Below are 21,468 nucleotides of genomic sequence, written 5' to 3'. Positions count from 1 at the left end.
GGAAGACCTAAATAAGAAGTTGGACTTATGGAGAGAAACTCTAAAAGTGTATGGTCTGCGCATAAGTCGTAGCAAGACGGAATATATGGAATGTAAGTTCGGTTTGAGAAGGGAAAACCCTAATATAGAGGTGAAGATTAGAGAAAACATCCTACGAACAGTTAAAAGTTTTAAGTATCTTGGGTGTATCATACAGAATAATGGAGAGATTGAACAGGATGTAAATCATAGGATTCAAGCAGGTTGGTCAAAATGGCGGAGTACATCTGGTTTTATTTGCGACAGAAAAGTGCATTTAAAACTTAAAGGTAAATTCTATCGCACTGCGATAAGACCGGCTATGCTTTATGGTACGGAGTATTGGGCGGTCAAAGGGAAGCACGAACATAAGTTGAGTGTGGCAGAGATGAAGATATTGATGAGATGCATGAGTGGTCATACCTGATTGGATAAAATAAGGAACGAAGATATAATGGAGAGAGTTAGAGTAATACCTATTGTGAAAAAGATGGTAGAATCGTGTGTCAGATGATTTGGACATTTGAGAAGAAGACCGACAGAACACCCAATCAGGAGGGTGGATAAGATGGAAGATGGATAAGGGGTGAAAGGTAGAAGAAGATCTAAGAAGACCATTCATAAGGTGGTCAAGCAAGACTTACATGTAAACAGTCTCTCTGTAGACATGATACATGACAGAATTCAATAACATCATTTGATTCATGTAGGCGACCCCACTTAATGGGACAAGGCTTTGTTGTTGTTGTAGTATACATATATTGGTTACTACGTGAAATAATTATTTGAAAAAGTTAGGGTATATATTAACATACCAAATTGTGAAATAGCTCGCGTAACAATTATTTATTTTTATGGAGGCTATCGAGTTGATTCCTCTAAATAAATATTTTCAAAGTTCTTTCTCTCTTTATTTAATTTTAAGTCAAATTTTCAAATTTCTTTCCATTAGAAAGATAATTTTTTGTTCATTATATGGAAAGAATGATTTACGACCTTTTTGACAAATACTATTTATACTAAGATTTGATTTAGTAATACTAATGAGTAATGACCTGTTTAGAAAATTTTAAAAGTAATTTTTTTTTTTACTTTTAACTTATAAAAAATAGTAGTATTAATGTTTGGTGCAATTTTTAAAATCAAATTGCAGTTTTTTAAGAAACTATTTAGGAGTTTATAGAGAAATTTAAAAAAATAATTTCTTTCATAATACTACTACTTTTATCACATTTCTATAAAATAAGCATTTTTAAAACTAAAAACTTAAATACAAAATAACTTATTTATAAGCTACTTTTAATATAGTCATTTATTATTTAAGCTATTTTTTTAAAATGAATTTAATTAAATTGTTTACCCAAACTATACCTAAACAAACTAAATTTTTGAGAGATTATTTCATGTTAGCTTTTATATCAAATGAGTCGATTTTGCTAGATAAATAAGGTGTAAATCAATAAAGCACGATTATTCAGAGTTTATTTGAATACTATTAAAAAAAAAATCTCTTTTCAATGAAAAAAATTTTTTTTTTAGTGTTTTATAAATTTTTAATAATAAAAATAAAAACACTAAAAAAAGACTACAATTTACATCTTTTATAAAAAATAAAAAAATATTTTTAACATAATTGTTATTACTTATATTAAATATTTAAATATGAAATTATTTTAATTTTTCTATAAAATTTAAAAAAAAAATCACTTAAAATAATATTCTTTTAAAAACTCACCCAATCAAGCCTCTACTTAACTCTCAGCAATTTCTAACAATCTGATATTATAAATCCTGAAATTACGATAGACATACTATAAAGATTCCATTCTATGTTTCTTCAATGTGAAAAGGAAGGGGGGGAAGGCTGGAAGAAGCATTTTTATCTGAGGATGATTTTGCTCCAACGATTCTGAGAATGACTCATAATAGCAGATAATGTACAAGTATCCACTATGCTTGAGTTCAGGGAGGTAAGCAAAAAAGAAACAAAAGGGATGGCAGTTGCGAAAAAGGTTCAGTTGAGAACATTTTGTAACAAGGTTCCTTTATGCTGCTGCAGCCATGGCAAGAAATGGCAGCTAGACTGACTGATTGTAAACTAATTAGAGCCCATCCTTCTACCGAAATGGCTACTCAGATTTGTTTAGATCAGCTCAAAGAAAGATGAGCTCCTCAAATGGATATCCACCTTCCATAGCCACAAACCCATCTTGTAAATGACGTTGGTGCTGGGATTTGCTCATAGGACACTACACATTAGTAGCATCAAAACTTCCTGGTTCCAAACTCTGTCTTCTTTTTTCTCTCCAGTTCTCTCCCCACATTTTTGCTTCAGCCACAGCACGTTCTCTGTCAAGATCTCTGTTCAACATCCTTGCAGTTTCTCTGGGAGACTCATCTTTCTCAGATCCTTCCAAGTCCCATCTGTGTCCAGATCCTCCAGCTTCATCATTTTTCAATAATCTTGCACCTTTATCATCTCTGTTCCTTTTGTCATCACCAGAGCCCCTATAACCATGCCCAGTATTGTTGGGGTCATATGCCTGGTTGGCCAAATAGGAGAGGGCAGTCACCACATCCCCAATCAGAGGACGCGTGGCAGCGGATTCTTGGATGCACATGGATGCCACAGCTAGAGCCTGGTAAAGGCCCCGCATAGGAAACCTCCCCTGCAGCCTTGGATCAGCCAGCTTTGAAAACTTCCTGCGGTCATTGAACAGTGGACGTGCCTGCTCAAACATACAAAATCACCATTACCTCTCAGAGTATATCCTTTGCAAACTAAAAATTAGGAGTCAAGAGAAGAATTAAGGACAACCCATGTGACAAGGTTTTGTTCTCCATGTGGTTGGGTGCTGTCAATTGCTTTCCGGCCTGTAATCAGCTCTAAGAACACCACTCCAAAACTGTATACGTCGGACTTGACAGTCAGTTGTCCAGTCATAGCATACTCAGGAGCACAGTAACCATAAGTTCCCATCACACGTGTAGAAACGTGTGACTTGTCACCCACAGGACCTAGCTTTGCAAGACCGAAGTCAGAAAGCTTGGGGTGGTATCCTTCGTCGAGTAATATATTAGATGACTTGAAGTCTCTATAAATAACTGGAGGATTTGCCTTGTCATGCAGGTATTCCAGTCCTTTTGCAGCCCCTGCAGCTATTTTCATCCTAGTGTTCCAATCCAATGGTTCTTTATCAGGGGGAAGATCTGCATGAAAGTCAATCACGAGAACTAAACATTAACTGTTATTATGTCAATTGCATTAAGCTTAAGAAGGAAGTAATTTTGCTGCATTAAACATGGCGTTTGTTCTCACTCTTCTCAAAATTCAAACACACTCCTCAGTAATCAGAATTCAGAAGACAGAAAAATATGCAACCAGGTAGAAAAGAATGAACTCTACCACCAGCCAAACCTATCAAGTTACTTATTATATGGAAGCCTTCTTGAAAAGTTGGAACATTGGAAGGATTTTCAATTAATGAGCTTAATCTCATTTTTCAATATGAAAACACCTTATCTCATGGTTTTGAATGTCCACAGATTTCTGAGCCATGCATTGGGCATTCTGGCTTGAACCTGAAAGCCAGCCTGATCATCCTACCTCAACGTGATATACCGGTTGAACAATAGAGAACAAGAGAACAACAAAATAGGAAATATATAAAACTGGCTAGTTCAAAAAAGCAATATATTTTAACTTCATTTTGTAGCTAATCACCACATTGAAAAGAGCACATTAAAATGAGAAACCACAACAAATCATCCCAATCACAGATGATAATGATTTTATCGAGGAAGCTGAATCCTTATGGAATCCAGTTTGTTGAAATCCCAAGCAGCAACTAGAAACACTGTTAACAGATATAACCATATTCATGAGAGGGAAAAAAGAACAAAAAGTTCAAAAGCATGTAATATAATGAGTGTTGGTGTTCTCATACCAGCACAACAAACATTGGTTGTCAGTTGTCACTGTAATAAGGTCAAAACTGAAGGCCACTGAAGAGTTAAAATCAACAGAAGCGAATTTTGTTTTATAACCTTTAAGCAGAGAGTAAGAAAAGAATGGCAACATGCAAAATAGAGAACAAAAGTAGGCCTGCAAGAACTTAGCCAACTCTGCAAGAAGAGCTATTCTACATGAGACAGCTATTTCCTTTTAACCATTGAATTATGTTCCTCTGCATCTACCACAAAAATGCTAAACAAGCATACATAATGAGTTCTAATAGTCCTTCCTTGCATGCAATCTGCGTAAGGCTTAAGGCTACAAAAGTACCATTGAGACTGCATTTTGTTTAAAACACGTTGACCAGTGTTCTGGTGTTAAGGAATTAGGAAATGTAAAATGGAGAATAATAATTTCGGACTTCCACATATATGAGAAAGATTAACCTATAAGAAAGAAATTCAAAGTTGAGAATAAGGAGAGAGTAACCATAGTATCCTACCATGAAGGTGGTCTTCCAATGATCCCAATGGCATAAATTCATAAACAAGGAGGCGCTGTTCACCATCCGCACAGTATCCGATGAGATTCACAAGGTTAGGGTGATGTAGAAGACTAAGCATTAGAACTTCGACAAGGAATTCCCGATTACCCTGAAGACCATTTCTGTCTAACTGTTTAACAGCAACAATCTGTTAATGTAAACAAACGTTAGGACTCAACAATCACTAATGGGGGCCTCAAGTGCTTTTATTCTAAAACCATTTTGTGCTGTAGAAGTTACAGGAAAACGCATGCAAAGCAGGTTGGTGAAACTAAAAATTGCAAATTGTGTGTGCACAGTGTTTCTTTATTATCTTCTCAGGCATCTAGCACAGTCAAATCCTAAAATATGCCACACACACACACAGGTTTTTGCAGCTCACTGAAATAACTAGATCAGATTTAAACACACACAAATCATTTGGATGCTAGTTTGGAATTAAATTCATCAAAAGAATCATAACAACCATAGCCTCTGTTTTTCCCCCACCTCTTTCCCTTCCTATTTCAAATATATCAAGTTATCATAAAGAAAACAACAAGCAAGACATGTCTCACTACATGGATGAAGCATCATCGGTTTCTATTGCACTGTTGGTCATAAAAGATTCAACAGTGCTGTCATTGGTTGTTAATTACCTAACACAACCTTTGTCCTACTTCAAAGATTTGCTTTTATCTTGGTTCACAACTTTACAATCCTTTTACCATGTGATACTAGGAATGGCTTATGTAAGAAATCAGAGAATAACGTCCGAGTCTGAGATAGCACGTGTGTCTTTCAGGGCCCAAAAGATCCATTGGAACAGAACATTATTTTGTTTAGCCCTTGCTTCTTTTGGGGTGAAAATATAACTGGATGTCATCCATAATCATGAGTGAATCAATAGAGAGATTGTACCTGACCAGTGCTCTCCAGCTTCCCTTTGTACACCCTTCCAAAACCACCTTCCCCTATGAAGGACTCCGGCCTGAAGTTCTTAGTTGCGGCTGCAAGCTCACGGAAGGTAAAAGTTTGAGCAGCAATTTGGACACCAGGCCCATCCTTGGGAGCAGGCAGCTCCCTTTTGGAACCCCCGTTACTTCTGGACCTCAACTTGTCTGCTCCTGCAACACACACCCCAACAGAAAGAACAGCAGATCCATAAGTATTGGCAAATTCCCCCAAGACAAAAAACAGTAACAGACCTTGAATTCACCGATCACCAGTACCCAATAGAATACAGTACAATACAGATGTACTGTGTCATTCAAATAGGATGTGGCAAGATGAAGCTTCTGCAATTCAGTTCACCTAATACTGATAGTAAGTCGTACTTAATTAAGGCATATGGCAGATACATATTGAAATCGGAAATAAGGAAATGCCAATCCCAAATGAAATCGGGATAGTGGGGGCATTGCGATGCAATCAGTATGATAGGGGAGATCCAATTTGTTGGCGAGAAGAGGAGAGCAAAGGGAGAAGCCTTGTTTGTTGTTTGACGGAGAAATCAAAGAGATTGAGAATCAGATAGATACTAACCAGAGGGCAATCGGGAGATGTGAGAAGGTAGAGCTGGATTGGATGGGTGAGGGTGCTGCTGCTGCTGCTGATGCTGCTTGCGAATATGATCGTGATCGTGATCGTGCTTGCCATGGGGATTCAGCTTCTGATCCTCCCTCGAATCGAAACAAGAGAAGCAACCCATGATGCTCTCCTTGCTCTGTCACTGTCCCCCAAACGGAAATAATCAATCAAATTCAATTCGAGCCTTCTACTTGATTTGACGAGTGACGGATGGATGGATGGATGGATGGATTGAGGATTCTCTTCTGGAAAAGAAGAGGGCAGCTAGCAAGGAGAGTAGAGGAGAGCTGCTTATATTTACAGCAATCCCAAAGGGAAAGGGGAAAAAGGGAAAGGGGTCAAAGTCGCAGTCAACCACACGCTCATCCAAACAGATTCCAACTCTCTCCTCTACAGCACTTAACACACAAAACACACCCCAGCCCGATCATATATTCATACCCCAAAAGACAAACGCAACACAACGAATCCAACTCCACCAAACGCCACTAACTATGAAATCAAATCAAAGACAAAGGGCTTCAATTCATTGTTGCGTGCTGCCAAGTGCCGACGGAGACCTTCAATTCAGTTCACGTTCACCGTTAAAAAAACACATATACCGTTACTTTTCTCTTGGGAATTGGGATGGGATCCCAATCACCTGCCCTCGCTGTTTATACTTTATACCCCCTCTCGGGTTCTCGCCTTTTCAGGTCTTCCGCCCCATTCATAACATCAACGCTTTTAGAATTTGTTTCGAAAACATTTAACTATGACAAAAGAATTATATTTTTTCTTTTAAAAAAAATTATTTTTTTTAGAAAAAAAATTATTTTTTTCTAAAATTCAATTTCATAATTTAAAAAGACTATAATATATTAATAGAATAAATTTTAAATTTAAAAAATATTTAAGTGGATTTAAAAATGAGACTCTTTTTAATATGGTTTATAAATTAGAAAAAAATAGGAATTAAAATTTTTAAAAAAAATCCAAATTATTTATTTTTAATTATTTTAAAATAAAAAATCAATTCATGAATAAATTTTAATTTTTAGCATTCTAATCAAATTTTTTGTCATTTTTGAATAAAAATATGAGAATAATGAATATATTCACTATTCATTCTATTAAATATTGTGAACTAAAGATAATATTATCTATTATCTTTTGGCTGTTTTCTTTGCACATAAAAAAAATATGGATGTTACACAATAAAATGGATGTATATAAAATATTTATACTGTTATGATGTTATTGTCAAATGCAACCTGCGAATTAATTTTAATATTTTGAAATTACACATTTAAATTTTTTTGCCAACCAAGTTTAACAAAGTTGGCCCAAACTCAATAAAAGTCATTTTTTTTGCCTACGGTATCTCCCAACTCGACAGGTTAAGGACTAATCTGCGTTCTTCCTTCTTTTTCGCAGTCCTCCTTCTTCGTCTTCGCGTTCTTCCTTCTTCTTCTTCGTCTTCCTCCTCCTTCTTCTTCGCATTTCTTCTTCTTCTTCGCGTATTTTCTCTCAATCGTCATTCTTTTATTGCTACTGCTGTTGCTGAATTTTTTCTTTTCCTCCTTTTAATTGAGGTTCATTTGGATCCAAAAATGAATTCGATGTATTTTTGTTGATAATTGAGTCTTTTTGACTCGTTTAAAATTGAACTAATTTCGGTTCATTTGTGAATTAATTGAGGTTCACTTGATGCTGCTGATAAGTATTGACCAAATTTTTTATTCCTTAAGTAATTTCGGTTCATTTCTTAGTTTAATCGAGATTCATTTGGATCTAGAAATAAATTGTATGTGTTTTATTGATAATTGAGTCTTTTTGACTGCTTGTTCAAAACTGAACTAATTTCAGTTCATTTGTGTGTTAATTGAGGTTCACCTGATGTTGCTGATAAATATTAACCAAATTTTTTATTCCTTAAGTAATTTCGGTTCATTTCTTAGTTTAATTGAGGTTCATTTGAATTCAGAAATGAATTGGATGTGCTTTTGTTGATGATTGAGTCTTTTTAATTGCTTGTTCAAAACTAAACTAATTTCGATTCATTTGTGAATTAATTGAGCTTCACTTGATACTGCTGTTTTGATCAAGTTTTAAGTATTGACCAAGTTTTTTATTCCTTAAATAATTTTGGTTCATTTCTTAGTTTATTTGAGATTCATTTGGATCCAAAAATGAATTAGATGTGTTTTTGTTGATGATTGAGTCTTTTTTACTGTTTGTTCAGAACTGAACTAATTGAATGGAATGAAGTGGAATCTAATGCAATTGAATAAAGTGATAATGAATAATTTCATTCTTCTTTGCTAAAAAAATTGGTCAAAACTTATCATCAGCATCAAGTGAACCTCAATTAGCATACAAATGAACAAAATTAGTTCAGATTTGAACAAACAGTAAAAAAAACTCAATCATAACAAAAACACGTCAAATTCATTTTTGGATCTAAATGAACCTCAATTAAACTAAGAAGTGAACCAAAATTACTTAAGAAATAAAAAATTATAGCCAATAAATTACATTCCAAATCCACTAAACATGAATAAACTTAATTAATATAAATTTTAAATTTTAAAATTAATTTTTTTTATTTATTATTTACGTTGTTCAAAAAAAACTGAAAAAGCATTATTCTCCTGTACTTCAGAGGTAGAAAAGGTACGAGTGACGGTAAACTTTTTCCTAGGTACGTTTCTTTCTGCGTATTGCTTATGTATACAAGAACTGTGTAGCAGCAAAACGAAGATCCATTAATCATTCATCCATTAATACAAAAGATAAAGAGTAGGTCGTTTCCTTCCCTTACTGCATTCATTCAACAGTGTGTGATATATCTTAAACCTCAGAAGGCTCTAAGGAAGACGATAAGTCTGTCCCATAATTCCAAAGGCCCCATTCAACAGTGTGCGATACATCTTAAACCTCAGAAGGCTCTAAGGAAGACGATAAGTCTGTCCCATAATTCCAAAGGCCCCTTAGCTCACCTCTTACATATCCCAATACAATGGTCACACCTGTTGATCAATTAGGCAATAGCTCAGAGTTGAGACACAATACTTATACTTGAAAGATAACAAACGCTTCACATCTATTTTTAGCCAAAGCTAGTTTACCTAATGTACAGGGAACGAGGTAGAGAAGTGCTGGCTGTCCATGTCCGTTCATCAGATAAAGCCCCAAATATGTGAATATGAGGCCTGAAACACGAAAACTCTCCTCTGTCAAGAACTAAAATAACAGTCGCACAAAATCTGCATTGTGAGTATAAATAACTAATACGATTATAGTTTTAAATAGTGCCTAGAAATATTTGACATCGAATGTACATGATAACTAACAACAATTCAATTTGGGCCAAAGTTTCAGCAAATGGGTGAAAATTAAAGAGTTATGACTTATCAATACAAACATGGTGTAATTTAACTTACCCACGCCATAGCCAATTATCAACCAAAGAAAATATCCACTTAATGCTCCCTTCTTCTTATCTTTGTCAAATCTAAGACACCCAAAATACAGAAGAAATGTGTTAAAACAAACCGTCTATCATCTTGTTAGAAAGAAAAGTGTAGTCTGCCAACAAATCATTGAGTTTCCGGATAAAACAATCAAGTCAAATGTAATAAGGATCAGGAAAACTATATAGTGATGTAATCCTAAAATCATTACAAATATGCATTGTTATTTTCTTTCATTTTTTGGGTAGGAAAACAAGCATCTTTATGTTCAAAACTATGCCTATGCTATACATTTTCAATTTGGATAATCTTGCATTTATAGAAGCTGATTACAGCAGTACCTATGGGCAAAGGAAGCAAGCAAACCAGGAAAGAGAATATCTCCAAATCCAATCATGTCATAACCACCCCAGGGATCAACAAGACGAGGAAATCTCAAAAGCATTGGAATCGCTTCCCCACCAGCCCCGTCACCTCGAGCAACCTACAAAAGAAAGTCCATAAGTATCACAAAACTACAAGACACCTTAATCGTTTTTCTTTCTTTTTTAATAAAAAAGAAAAATCATGGCAGAGAAAAAACTGCTCTTAGACAATCCAACCAAGTGAATTGTGATTGTGTGATTCCAAAATCTAATACATACCGTTATCATAACACTCTCATGGAATATCAATGGAGATATGAACACCCAAAAGACGTCATAGACAAACGCACAACATAAGAGTACAGTTGCAACCTATTGTACATTAGATCCAAAAGAGAATTTACTATTAGAATTGTCATACAGATACAGAACAAAGTGAATAATGGAATAATTACTGACTTATTTTAGACAAGAAATCCATTCAGATACCTTAATATTAGGTAGTCTAGCCAACTGCAAGACTGTTATCATCAAGCAGATGCCCTACATAATAAAACAATGTTTCAAGCTACAAGACATAGTGAAATATCAATCAAACAACTTATCATCGGTTAATGGTAACAAACATAACTGAGAAAACAGCATGCCCTGCAATGCTTCAGAAAACCCACACTATGGAACCAAGATTCCAAATTTGGCATTTGGCTGATAAGTAAAACTGTATAAACATGCATGACTTAATAATTTGAAAATAATAAACTTGAGAGATATTAAAAAGGATAACTACCAAACAGGAAAATTTGGTAAAATATTACAAGCTTAGGACCAGCTAAATGCTCAACTAGTCAACAATGTTGAGAGTTTTTAGATATTAAAATTATAAAAAAAAATAAAGAAAATAACACTGATGTATATTCAACTAACAGTGTAATTCTGAAAGTGTTGGTTAATGATATGTTATAGAACCTATATGACCAATTGGTCTAGAGCTCATCCTAATTATCCCATATCTTATCGAAAGATGAACTTTCAGCACAATTTACACGAGGTAGGATAAACTTTGGCATTCTTCATGGTTTTAGCACAAAGGGCTCCTGCATGAGATGGTGTTGAACATAAAAAGCATTCATATCTTTTAACCTAACAACTTAAACTTTAGGGAGAAATGGTTTAGGACAAGGAATAAAAGTTTAATGGTAACCAGCAACAACTACAGGATTAAAAAAAAATTGAACCAATAATTCAAAAAAAAAATTACTAGCCATTTAAAAGAATTCAGAAACTGCAATGATAATAGAAAGACCCATTTTGCAGGTACTAGTAGCTAGAACTTACAAGAATATCTTGGCCAATCCATGAATATGATTGCTGTCGAGTAGCAGCCCAGAAAATCGCAAATGCCACAGAAAATAATAACACTACAAGTGAGAAAATAGAGACCTCCCCAAACAGAGGTAAATTCACTGTCTTCTGACCGCAACTTTGACATTTTCTGCTCACAGTTTGAGAGAGAGAGAGAGAGAGAGAGAGAGAGAGAGAAATTAACAGAACACACATCAAACAGAAAGAAAATTTATTTTCCTTTCTAACTGGAAAAGGAGGGAAAAATACATTGATTGTACCTTAAAGAGAGGCTTACAATACAACTGTGCATCCCCTGAAAAATAAACCAAACTTTAATTAATGCACAGAGGAAATTCAAACCTTTTGAATGTTTACGTTGTTGAAAACAGTGGTCCTGATACTTGTGCTACTAAAGAACTTCTCTCGGACATTTTCCTCTGGAATTCCTTTCTAAGTATACCTTGTGTATGAATCCAAAAAAGATACATAGTATAATTCGAGTAGCATATGTGAAACTGTCAATATTTTAGTTTATATATGGATAACAAATTTAATCTTTGTGACATCAACAAGGACAGGGAACCAGTACTCACTTCATGCACAACACAGACTATGATCTTTTGTCAGTTAGCTACATTACCTCAATGCCACCAATACAGAAAAATACAATCAGCACCCAGATAAACCAAGATGACATGAAGAAGAATAACAGCACAAGAAAAGTTGATGCTGTTATGACAAAAATGATAGCACCCTTTGTATCGATGTTCACAATTTCCTTATCAGAATCAGCTTTTGCTGTTTCACCATTTGAAGATTCCTAGCAAAATAAAAGAAAATTATATCTGCAAGTAAATAAATTTGAAGAGGTGTTACAAATAAACTGAAATAAATGCATCAATGAGCATAATGAAATAAATTCACCAATGAGCATAATGAAAGGAAGAAACCATGTTCCTATGTTCCACTGTGATAAGTACTGGAGTGACCAATCACTATAGCAATGGAAGTCAACAAAATATAGGGAGATGTAGACCAGTAAACGTGCTAAGATCCGTCAGTGATTATACGTATAATATCTCAGAATTGTTTGAATAGTAGGTACTTTCCCTCAATGAAAGCATGTTCTCAGGCTCACATAATGAGAAATGCTTGCTTAAGACATCAGAAAACACATTTATGTACACAGGATACTTTAAGGCAGAAGGTTACAAGGAAAAACCTTGGGACACAATTCATTATAGCGTTCATCAGACTGATTAGGAGCAGTTAGGTCTGACCAAAGTGAACCACATACAATTGTGCCAACAGACATCAACCACAAAAATGTGACTGAGAAGTCTACAAGTGGGCGAGGGGGAGCATATAACAGAATTTCCACTGCAATAAACAACTTAGAATTAAACATCTGTAGTGTAAGCCATGTAGAAAATAAACAAGACATCTAAGATAGACCTATGTAGATTCATCAATTTACGGCTGTGTATTACCATCAAAACAACACATGGTGGTCCTACACTCCTACAATTGTGTCATGTCACTATATATACTTGTTTTGAACACCACTAATCCTATTAATTATGAATATCTATGGTCTAGTAAATTTAGATCATAATCAGGCTACTATCCATGTAAATAAGGGAAACTAGGTCTTTTAACATCAGCTTCAAAGACATAATGTCACTTTTCTAACTGCATAAAGAACATAATAGTAAACCAGAAAATGTCCTAGGCTTTGTATTAAACAACTATCATGAACCTAACCACCATTTTCAACGTGACTTAGCCTACTTTCTCTCATGGCTTGTGCAAGTGTTTCAGTCACATCCATATGAAATTTCAACCTGGAAAACCATCTTAGAAGTATATTTCAATGTTCAACACAAAAATCTTGCTCAAATACAAATATATAATGAATAGAAAGTTTTAAATTCTAACAATTGAAGGCCTGACCTCGGCTTCCAGAAGTCAAGGATTTGTTGAGAGCTTCTCCCGCTGACTTTGTTATCATGACAACTGGGATTGAGATGCTTACCTCGGTGCTATTGGAGCAGACCATCTCAAAGAGATCTAACAGATGTGAAAAAACAGAGAATAAGCCAATAATTGGTGTAAATGAGTGGAGAAGCCACAAGCCTAAAGATATGTATGACAATCAGACAATGTGATCTGGGAAACCCTGTATGAACAAAACAAAAGCAAGAAAATGAACCTTCGGCATCATTTATCACCAACATGGCAGTAGCACCTCCCGACTGCACAAATGCAGCTTTAGTGGTGAAGTCACAACCACCACGCACACAGAGAGCAACCGAACCAGATAACTACAAAATGAAAATGCGCCACTCAGCAGTCGGTACACTTGTGACAAAAACATCAAGAGGTAAAACCAGGACACTTGTAATTATATCAAATCATTTTCTTAACTCAACTTATATAAAGTTATAATATAATATAATATCATTGTGTTTCCAAGTGTAACTATTAACTGGGTAATTGATTAGTAAGCAGAAAACCAGAAATCTGATGAAGGCAAGCTAGGGAGAAACAGAAAAGGAGTAGAAGGGAAGAAACCTTGGAAGTGGAAGCAGAACAGCAGTCGATAGGATAAGGGAGAATGGCGGGGGCTGGATCACTATTTTCAGCGCTCTCAGGCAGCGAAGAGCCAAATCTAGCTGTAACTCCATTGTAGACCCGACCTTCCTCGCCATCAACCCAGTTCTTCACCTTCACCTGCAGGGATTGAGAAGAGAAGGGTAAAAGATTAGTTCTCGTGTTTGGGAGGCAGATCCAATTGAAAGAGGGAAGAATGAGAAAGGATTGATTGGTGATTACCAGCTGGAAGGGATTATCGCAGGATTGAGACTTGGGAGCCCTGACGTCATCACGTTTAACATCGTCGGCAGCCGCTGCCACGGCAATCACAAACACAAACACAAACAAGACGGCCTGAGCAGGATGACACCTCCCCCGCCACATCCTCACACACACACGGAGAAATAGAAAGTCTTCCTGAGCTTGTGGTTTTTGTGTTTCTTTTCTCACACGCAAAGGAAATCGGGAAATTCGTCACCGCACCGGAACAATTAACATTTACCACACACAGTTAAAGAGTGAAGGAAGAGACGGTGATGTTTACTGTGTAGATTCTTTTAGATTTGAGGCTTGAGCTCTTTCACTTCCTCTGCTCTTTCTCAACTCCCGACCAAACCACCCAACAACTCCAAATTTTCAACTCCCTTATATATCTATATTTATCTATCCATCTAGGCAAATTCTCTGAGTCTATAAATTTAGTGTGGAAATTATCAAACTTATTGTTTGTGGTAAATTTTAAATATTTAAAAATTATTTATTTTTATATTTTTAAATTAAATATTAATTTTTATTTTTTTTTAATAAATTAAGTAATTATATATAGACACTATAATATACCCTATTTATATATTATTTATACTATATAAAAGTTGATACTAAAATTGTATTATATTAAATTATTAAAAAATTATAGGTAGACAATAAAAATATTAAACAATATAAATAATAGATATATCAGATGTTCAATTTATTAAGTGTGCATATGGTTATTATAATTTTAGATTTAGATGAGTATTTTGGAGTGTATTATATTTTACTTAAATTAAGCCAAGTTAACCCATTCTAGGTCCAAACCTAAACCACCATCACCTAGGCCCAACACACCACCAGCAGGTACTCTCCACCAAAGGTCCAAGATGAAGTCCATTAAAAGTTCCACACAGCCACCACCTACACCAAAGGAGAAGGATGCATCCAGTCAGGACTGTCTCCTTCAGTCACATAATTCAACTTTATGTATCTCCAATAAAGTTGAGGCTCATGGCAAAACTTCCACCAAGAGCTCAGGAAAAACTTTAGATGTTTTTGAAAATTTCAGTTGTGTGATGTTATTAATGTATTGCTAAATTGAGTAAATCCAATATTTGTGACACTTTTTTTGGTCTGAAACTTACCTAACAGGGTTTATGCTTCATGTTTCTTAGATAGCAACAGAGTTGCTCTAGGTTTCTGGATGTCAAAGGTATCCATCTTTTGTTGTTGTTTCCCTTTAACTAGATAATATTTTACTCAGGGTTCATGTAATGGAATTGATGGTGACTGAAATTTCTACATTTTATTGTTATCTTTCTATGCTTATTAATGAATTTGACATAGTTGTGTTCTGCCAGATGTGCTTGTGGTTCTATTTAATGTCAGTTCATATACATAAAGTTGATTAACACAATTCTTCATTATCAATTCCAGACTAACAGATACATTTTCCTTTCCAATTTCTTATCAAATTACAAGGACAGCAGTTCACTCACATAATTAGTCACCAACACCCTAAACCAAACTCATTAACACACACTCTGTCCATTTACAGATTCATTCAAACACATCACAATACAACTCAATTTACAAAACTCATTCACTCAAACACATCCAAAAAGAACCCTATATTCTCCACTAATTTCATCAAGCATACTTCAGTGGCATCACACAAGGTAGCCCCTACCTCTGATTCAACCAAATCTGCGACTAGAAGAAAAATAAACCAACCCATCCAACCGTGCCCAACACTGCAGCAACCTTGAACTTCCACTCAATGTCCTTCACTTTTGCTTTCAGGGCCGCAACTTTCCTCTTCATCCTTGCAATCTGCGGATCTTCAGCCTCTGTTTCTGGGTCTGTCCATCGGAAGAACTCACACTCTTCTTTAGTCTACAACATCCCACCAAAGTCAGTACCCAGAACAAACAAAACATTGTCATCAATCACGAACAAAAATTTAAAAAACGAATCTCATAGTAGACACAGCCCCAAAGTCGTCGCCCAAGATTGTTCTTCGTTTCCGAAATTCTTGGCACGGGTCTCTCACCATGTCCACAGAGAAGCCCCCTCTTCTGCGCAGACGACCGACTCCGAGACGACTGTAAGCTCTCGGCAGCCATGGCTTCACCTAGCTTCAAGAATCCTCGAAGCTGCTGCTCTATTACATTGGTTGGGGGTGAGATTTTGATTTAATCTCAACCCTCTCCAACCAGTTATGAAAATAAATAAATAAATAAATAAAAATTATTCATTAAAAGTTCAACTATCGGTAACAACTAAAAGGGCAAAAATGTTTATAGAGGGGAGGATGATTTTAAAGCGTTTCTCAGCGTTGAAGATGATTTTAATAACAAAAAAAGGTTCGAGATGAATTTGATTTTCACCCCATATCTTAAGAACGAAATAAGTACTTAATCCTAATTTATATTACTCATTAAAGATTTGAACTTGAGCACCGCTCTCAATAAAGCAGATGATATCCCGAATTTTAAAGACAGAAAATAAATTGTCAATCCTCTCTCAAAATATTTATAATATGCTCTAAATTTAATTTATTTTCAGTAATATAATCATAAACTCTCTTATTAAGCATGTCTTCAATAATCTCACTTTGAACAAAATCAGTTAATGTTATTACTATAAATAACTCTCTAGATTAGAAATGTCTTACTATTTATTTATTTTTATAAAGTAATTAAATATCTCACATGAAAAATAATTATTTTACATGTGTGTAAATTCTTCTATCATTTTGAAATTTATAATTTTCAAATCCATATCTGTCCAAAACGTGTATATTACATCTTTTCAAATAGTCTAAATGTTACAAGTGAGTCTAATAATTAGTTAATCCTGATTTTTTTTTTCTTTTTTTATAAGGTCTGGTTCACGAATAATTTTTAACATTTAATAAAGAAAGATAATATTATTAAATTTTATTATCATCGATGCAACAAAATAATTTTACAAAATATCTTTCTAATAAATATGTCAAGGACATTTGATAAGACGTTTAAATGTTTAATATAAAAAATTATTAAAAATCAAAGAACAAATATTTAAATTAATTTTTAATGAATCTTAAATTAAACACTGAATAAATTTTTATTTTTTAAAAATTTTTAAAAATTATTCATGTTATACAAATTAGTCTTATTTATTTATAATCAAAATTTTAATATATATAATATATATTATTTAAATTATTTTTTATTAATAATATATGTATAATTAATTATGTGGTAAAAATATATAAAGTATAATCACTTAACAAATATTTTTTAAAAAAATAATATTTTTAAAGTTAAATAATTATATTTTAATATGCTAATCATTATTATTTTTGATAAATTTAACGAGTGCATGTCTTTAACAATAAAGAATAATGTTATATAATTCATAAAAAAATTTATAATAAATTATAAATTTAAAAAGTATAAAAATAAAATATCAAATAAAATACTAGTATTTCTAACTATAAAGATGCAAATGTATAATTAAAAAATAAAAATTCAAGTATAATTAATTGGAGGCCACTCAGATAAAGATGTCTAAAACGTCTTTTTTTAAAGATGTTTCTATATTGTGTTTTAATTGGTTTCTGTATAATTTATTCGGTATTCCTCATCACATATTATTAAATTCCTAAAAAGATTTTCTTTCCAGAAACAATAAAAAATATTTAATTTGGACTAAAACAAAAAAGGTAATAAATTAACTATTAGATTTTTTTAAAAAGATTATTTACATAAAAAATATATCACATTCATCAATATATATATAAAAACAAGCTCTTAAAATTTTTATAAATAAAAAAATAATTAATTTATATTCGTACAATATATAAAATAATTACTATATTATTATTATTATATTATATATTAAGATTCACTAATTTAAATTTTTTTTAATATAAATATTAGAAATAAATAAAATTTTTATAACTAAATGTAGTGTAACAAAATATATATAATATTAATTAGTTCTTAAAAAATTCTAAAAAAATAGTTTCTTTCATTTTAGTAAAATAACTATTTATTAAAATAGACAAATTAATTATTTTTTTCATATATACCGTTTTTTTAAGACATAAAAGTAATTAATTAGGACATTGGTTAAGATAATTAAAGTCATTATTTCATTAAATTTTTAATTTAAAGAAAAAACCTAGTTAATTTTGGTATAGAAATTTTGAATTTGAAATTGATAAAAATTATGTTGAATTTTGATTTATTTGATTCTCATTTAAATTAATCACTACATAAGTTAAAGTTTTATTTTAAAGTTATATTCGAGCTTTAATCTGATTTTTAAAGTTTCAATTTACTTAGTTTGATTTTTTAACTTAGGTACGTGACTCATATTAGGGTTTTAAGTGTTTAGTTGAAAAAAAAAAGGTAAAAAAAATTTCAATTGTCACATCAAACAGTCGCTAGAATGTATAATGTAATAGTCGTTAGTCCATCTCAGCATGTCGTTAACGATTTTGTGAGACAGTGACAAAAATAAGATTAGGAACCAATGTGAGTCATAACTATTAAGTTGGGAGACTAAATTGAGTAAATCGAAATTTTTGAAATTAGATTGAAACGTAGTTGTTAGAACCGAACCAGTGATCGAACCGGTCAAGCTACTGGTTTACTGGTTTATTGGTTCAACCGATAAATCACTGGTTGAACCGATAAAACCGGTCTCACGTAAATATAAAATATAAAATAGTTAAAAACTTAAAATTAAAATTTGAAATACATAGCTTCACTAACATTTTATGAAGAATCAAGTCTCAACTTCTAAAAATAACTAATATAAAAAAATCATAAAATTTTAATACTACAATAGTATCTTATTTTGACACAATAAAAAATAATTAATTCATAAAACCTATCATCTAACTATAATATCAATAGATTTTAACACTAACATCAAAACAAATAACCTTAATCACAATACTAGCAATAAAATAGATCAAGTAAATTAATAAATTTTTAGAAAAATTTATATTTATATTAATAATGGTATATAATTAAAATATAATTAATTTTAAAAATAGAAAAACAAAAATTTAATTAAATTAGATATTTATGTATACTATATAATTAGCATTTGTCAAATATAATACTTAGAAGTGTAATGGCTAAGTGGCAAGTAAAGGTTGCTTTTGCTCCAAGGTTCTTGGTTCGAGACCTTGTGGAGACATTTTAAAAATTTTTTCAAGTAGACCAGTTCGGTTAGACCGGTTTGCACCGGTTCACATCGGTTTTATTCCTTAAACGGTCCAAGGAGTAAACCTAGTCCGGTTCACTAGTTTTCCGGTCGAACCAGTCGAATAAGTATTATCTCTTTGTTGACAATTAAGTTGTTTTGATGGTAATTGAGATCTAATAATGGTTTATAATAAAAGAAGCATTCTTTTGCAACAATGAACCTATAGTAGTAGTTAGGGGTGTTCGTAGATTAGATCATATCCATATAAATCCACAGTATTTATCCGTATCTGATCTGTAATTTGAGGATATGATCTGATCTGTAAGATGATCGGATTGGATCGAATCGGATCCACACTCTAATCAGATAGAAGTAAATATGTTTACAAAAGTAAACAAAAAAAAGAGTTGTTGAGTTAAGAAATTAACTAAATTAATTAGTGATGACAAACATTATTTTTGGCAAAATAAATAATTAGAGTGGTTTAATTAATAAGTATATGTTGCTAATTATTTATTATATGTTGCAGGCCAAAATGTGAATTACAGTCCAAATGGAATGAGAAACAAAACAAGGTTGGTGGGCTGGTAAATCAAGCAAAGCCCAAAAGGAAGCAAGCTTAAGAAATTAAAATGAGCCAAGCATATCTCTACCCGATCCAAGCCCAATTTTGTTTCAGCAAACAATTCCCTCCATCTTGCTCCAACCAAAGCAACGTTCCTCTCCTCTCTAATCAAGTCAAATCAAGAGTTCAGAAAAGTAAGAAAGAGAAAGAGAGAAAAAGCTTCCTCCATAAGCCAATAACCAAAGAAGCAATAGAGAGAGAGTTGAAGCTTGAAGCACAGAAGCTAAAACAGAAATCCCAAGCTAAATCAAGCTTAAGAAAGGTAATCCATCTCATCTTGCATGCATCAAATCTTCATCCCTTCTTCCCAACTCTCTGCTATATCCGAAAATGGCATTCAAGGGAAAGTTGGTCTCTGCCCTATTCTGTTTCACATCTACGGTCACAAGTGATACTTGGGGACCAAGTTGGTTTTCAAGGGCTCAGATCAAGTTGACCTTTGGAAGATTTCTATGGTTGCTGTATTATGGCTTTCGGTCAAGGTGAGGAAGTCAGAAGGAAAGTTTCTAATCTGAGGATTAAAGAGAAAAAGTAAATCTGTGGGTTGGTGAAGCTCAAGGCTCAAGGTGTTGACCTTGGAAGAAGAACCCAACAACATGCAAGGAGATAAAAAGAGGTTTGCTGTTCATTCAGAAACTAAGGAGAGAAAACCAGAGTGTGAGAACAGTGTTCTGTTAAGGAGTTCATCTACTTGGATAATGCTTTCTTTCAAAGAAGCATTCGGCCAATACTGAAGAACTCAAGCTGAGGTTTGCGAATCTGGTTTTGCACATAGCAAAGAGGCTGCTGATGAAGTCAATCTCCTTCATGTTTTACTGATTGTAATGTACTTTTCAATGTTTATCATTCTGTAATTTCTAGTGAGAAAAGGCAGTGTGAGAAAGCTTAAGTAAAAGCCATGAGTGGAAAAAGGCTGAGTGAAACACTTGAGAGAAAAGCCTAGAGTTATTTTCAGATTTCTTTAGGTATGTTTATGTCTTGTATCTTGTACCTGTGAGGTATCCCTTTCTTAGTTGGGTTAGCACTAAGAGTGAATAGTTAGGTATTAGCATAGCCAATGTCAAGTTAGGTTAGAACTTGAGTGTGAAAGGATTGGGTCAATCCTGTGTTATTGGTGTATGTAATACTGTTAACTATAGTGAAATTCTTCCATAGTTGTGGAGGAGACTGGATGTAGGTTGCATAGCACAAGGCAACCGAACCAGGATACATGCTGGTGTTAGCTTTTCTCTTCTCTGCTGTGTTCTGTTTTCTGATATTCATGAGACAAAAATAAATTGTCTCATAAATTTCCGCTGCTAAGTTAAAACAGAATCAGAATTGCAAATCTGTTTAAAAAGGGTAACAACAGCAACTAAAAGGAAAACATAGATTCAACCCCCCTTCTCTAAGCCTACCACAACCTTCAAGAGTAAAGTATCGTTTTTGTCCCTAACGTTTGGGGTAAATCTTATTTGTGTCCCTAACGTTTAAATCGTCCTATTTGTATCCCTAACGTTTGTAAAAGTGATTCAATGTTATCCTATCGTCAATTA

At 33.4% G+C, this 21,468-nt stretch overlaps 2 protein-coding genes across 2 annotated transcripts; both read right to left on the bottom strand.

The window, feature by feature from the left end:
• Window positions 1–1,783: 1,783 nt before the first annotated feature.
• LOC112745020 (serine/threonine-protein kinase PBS1-like) lies at window positions 1,784–6,842 on the bottom strand. Its single transcript, XM_072234296.1, has 5 exons — window positions 6,042–6,842; window positions 5,418–5,623; window positions 4,476–4,665; window positions 2,837–3,228; window positions 1,784–2,747 (listed from the first exon to the last, which is right to left on the bottom strand). Exons 1-5 carry the CDS (start codon window positions 6,205–6,207, stop codon window positions 2,268–2,270), a joined length of 1,434 nt encoding a protein of 477 aa, XP_072090397.1. The 5' UTR covers window positions 6,208–6,842; the 3' UTR covers window positions 1,784–2,267.
• A 1,970-nt stretch (window positions 6,843–8,812) lies between these two features.
• On the bottom strand, window positions 8,813–14,539 carry LOC112745019 (signal peptide peptidase-like 3). Its single transcript, XM_072234295.1, has 14 exons — window positions 14,086–14,539; window positions 13,825–13,983; window positions 13,463–13,574; window positions 13,204–13,320; window positions 12,473–12,630; window positions 11,891–12,070; window positions 11,529–11,563; window positions 11,242–11,398; window positions 10,396–10,449; window positions 10,186–10,278; window positions 9,883–10,025; window positions 9,512–9,582; window positions 9,197–9,280; window positions 8,813–9,097 (listed from the first exon to the last, which is right to left on the bottom strand). Exons 1-14 carry the CDS (start codon window positions 14,227–14,229, stop codon window positions 9,000–9,002), a joined length of 1,605 nt encoding a protein of 534 aa, XP_072090396.1. The 5' UTR covers window positions 14,230–14,539; the 3' UTR covers window positions 8,813–8,999.
• Between the last annotated feature and the right edge of the window lie 6,929 nt (window positions 14,540–21,468).

Source organism: Arachis hypogaea, chromosome 4 (genome assembly GCF_003086295.3).
Source record: "Arachis hypogaea cultivar Tifrunner chromosome 4, arahy.Tifrunner.gnm2.J5K5, whole genome shotgun sequence".
In the NCBI taxonomy this organism is placed as follows: domain Eukaryota; kingdom Viridiplantae; phylum Streptophyta; class Magnoliopsida; order Fabales; family Fabaceae; genus Arachis; species Arachis hypogaea.
Note: the sequence above shows the minus strand (reverse complement) of the source record. Positions and strands in the feature narration are given on the sequence as shown.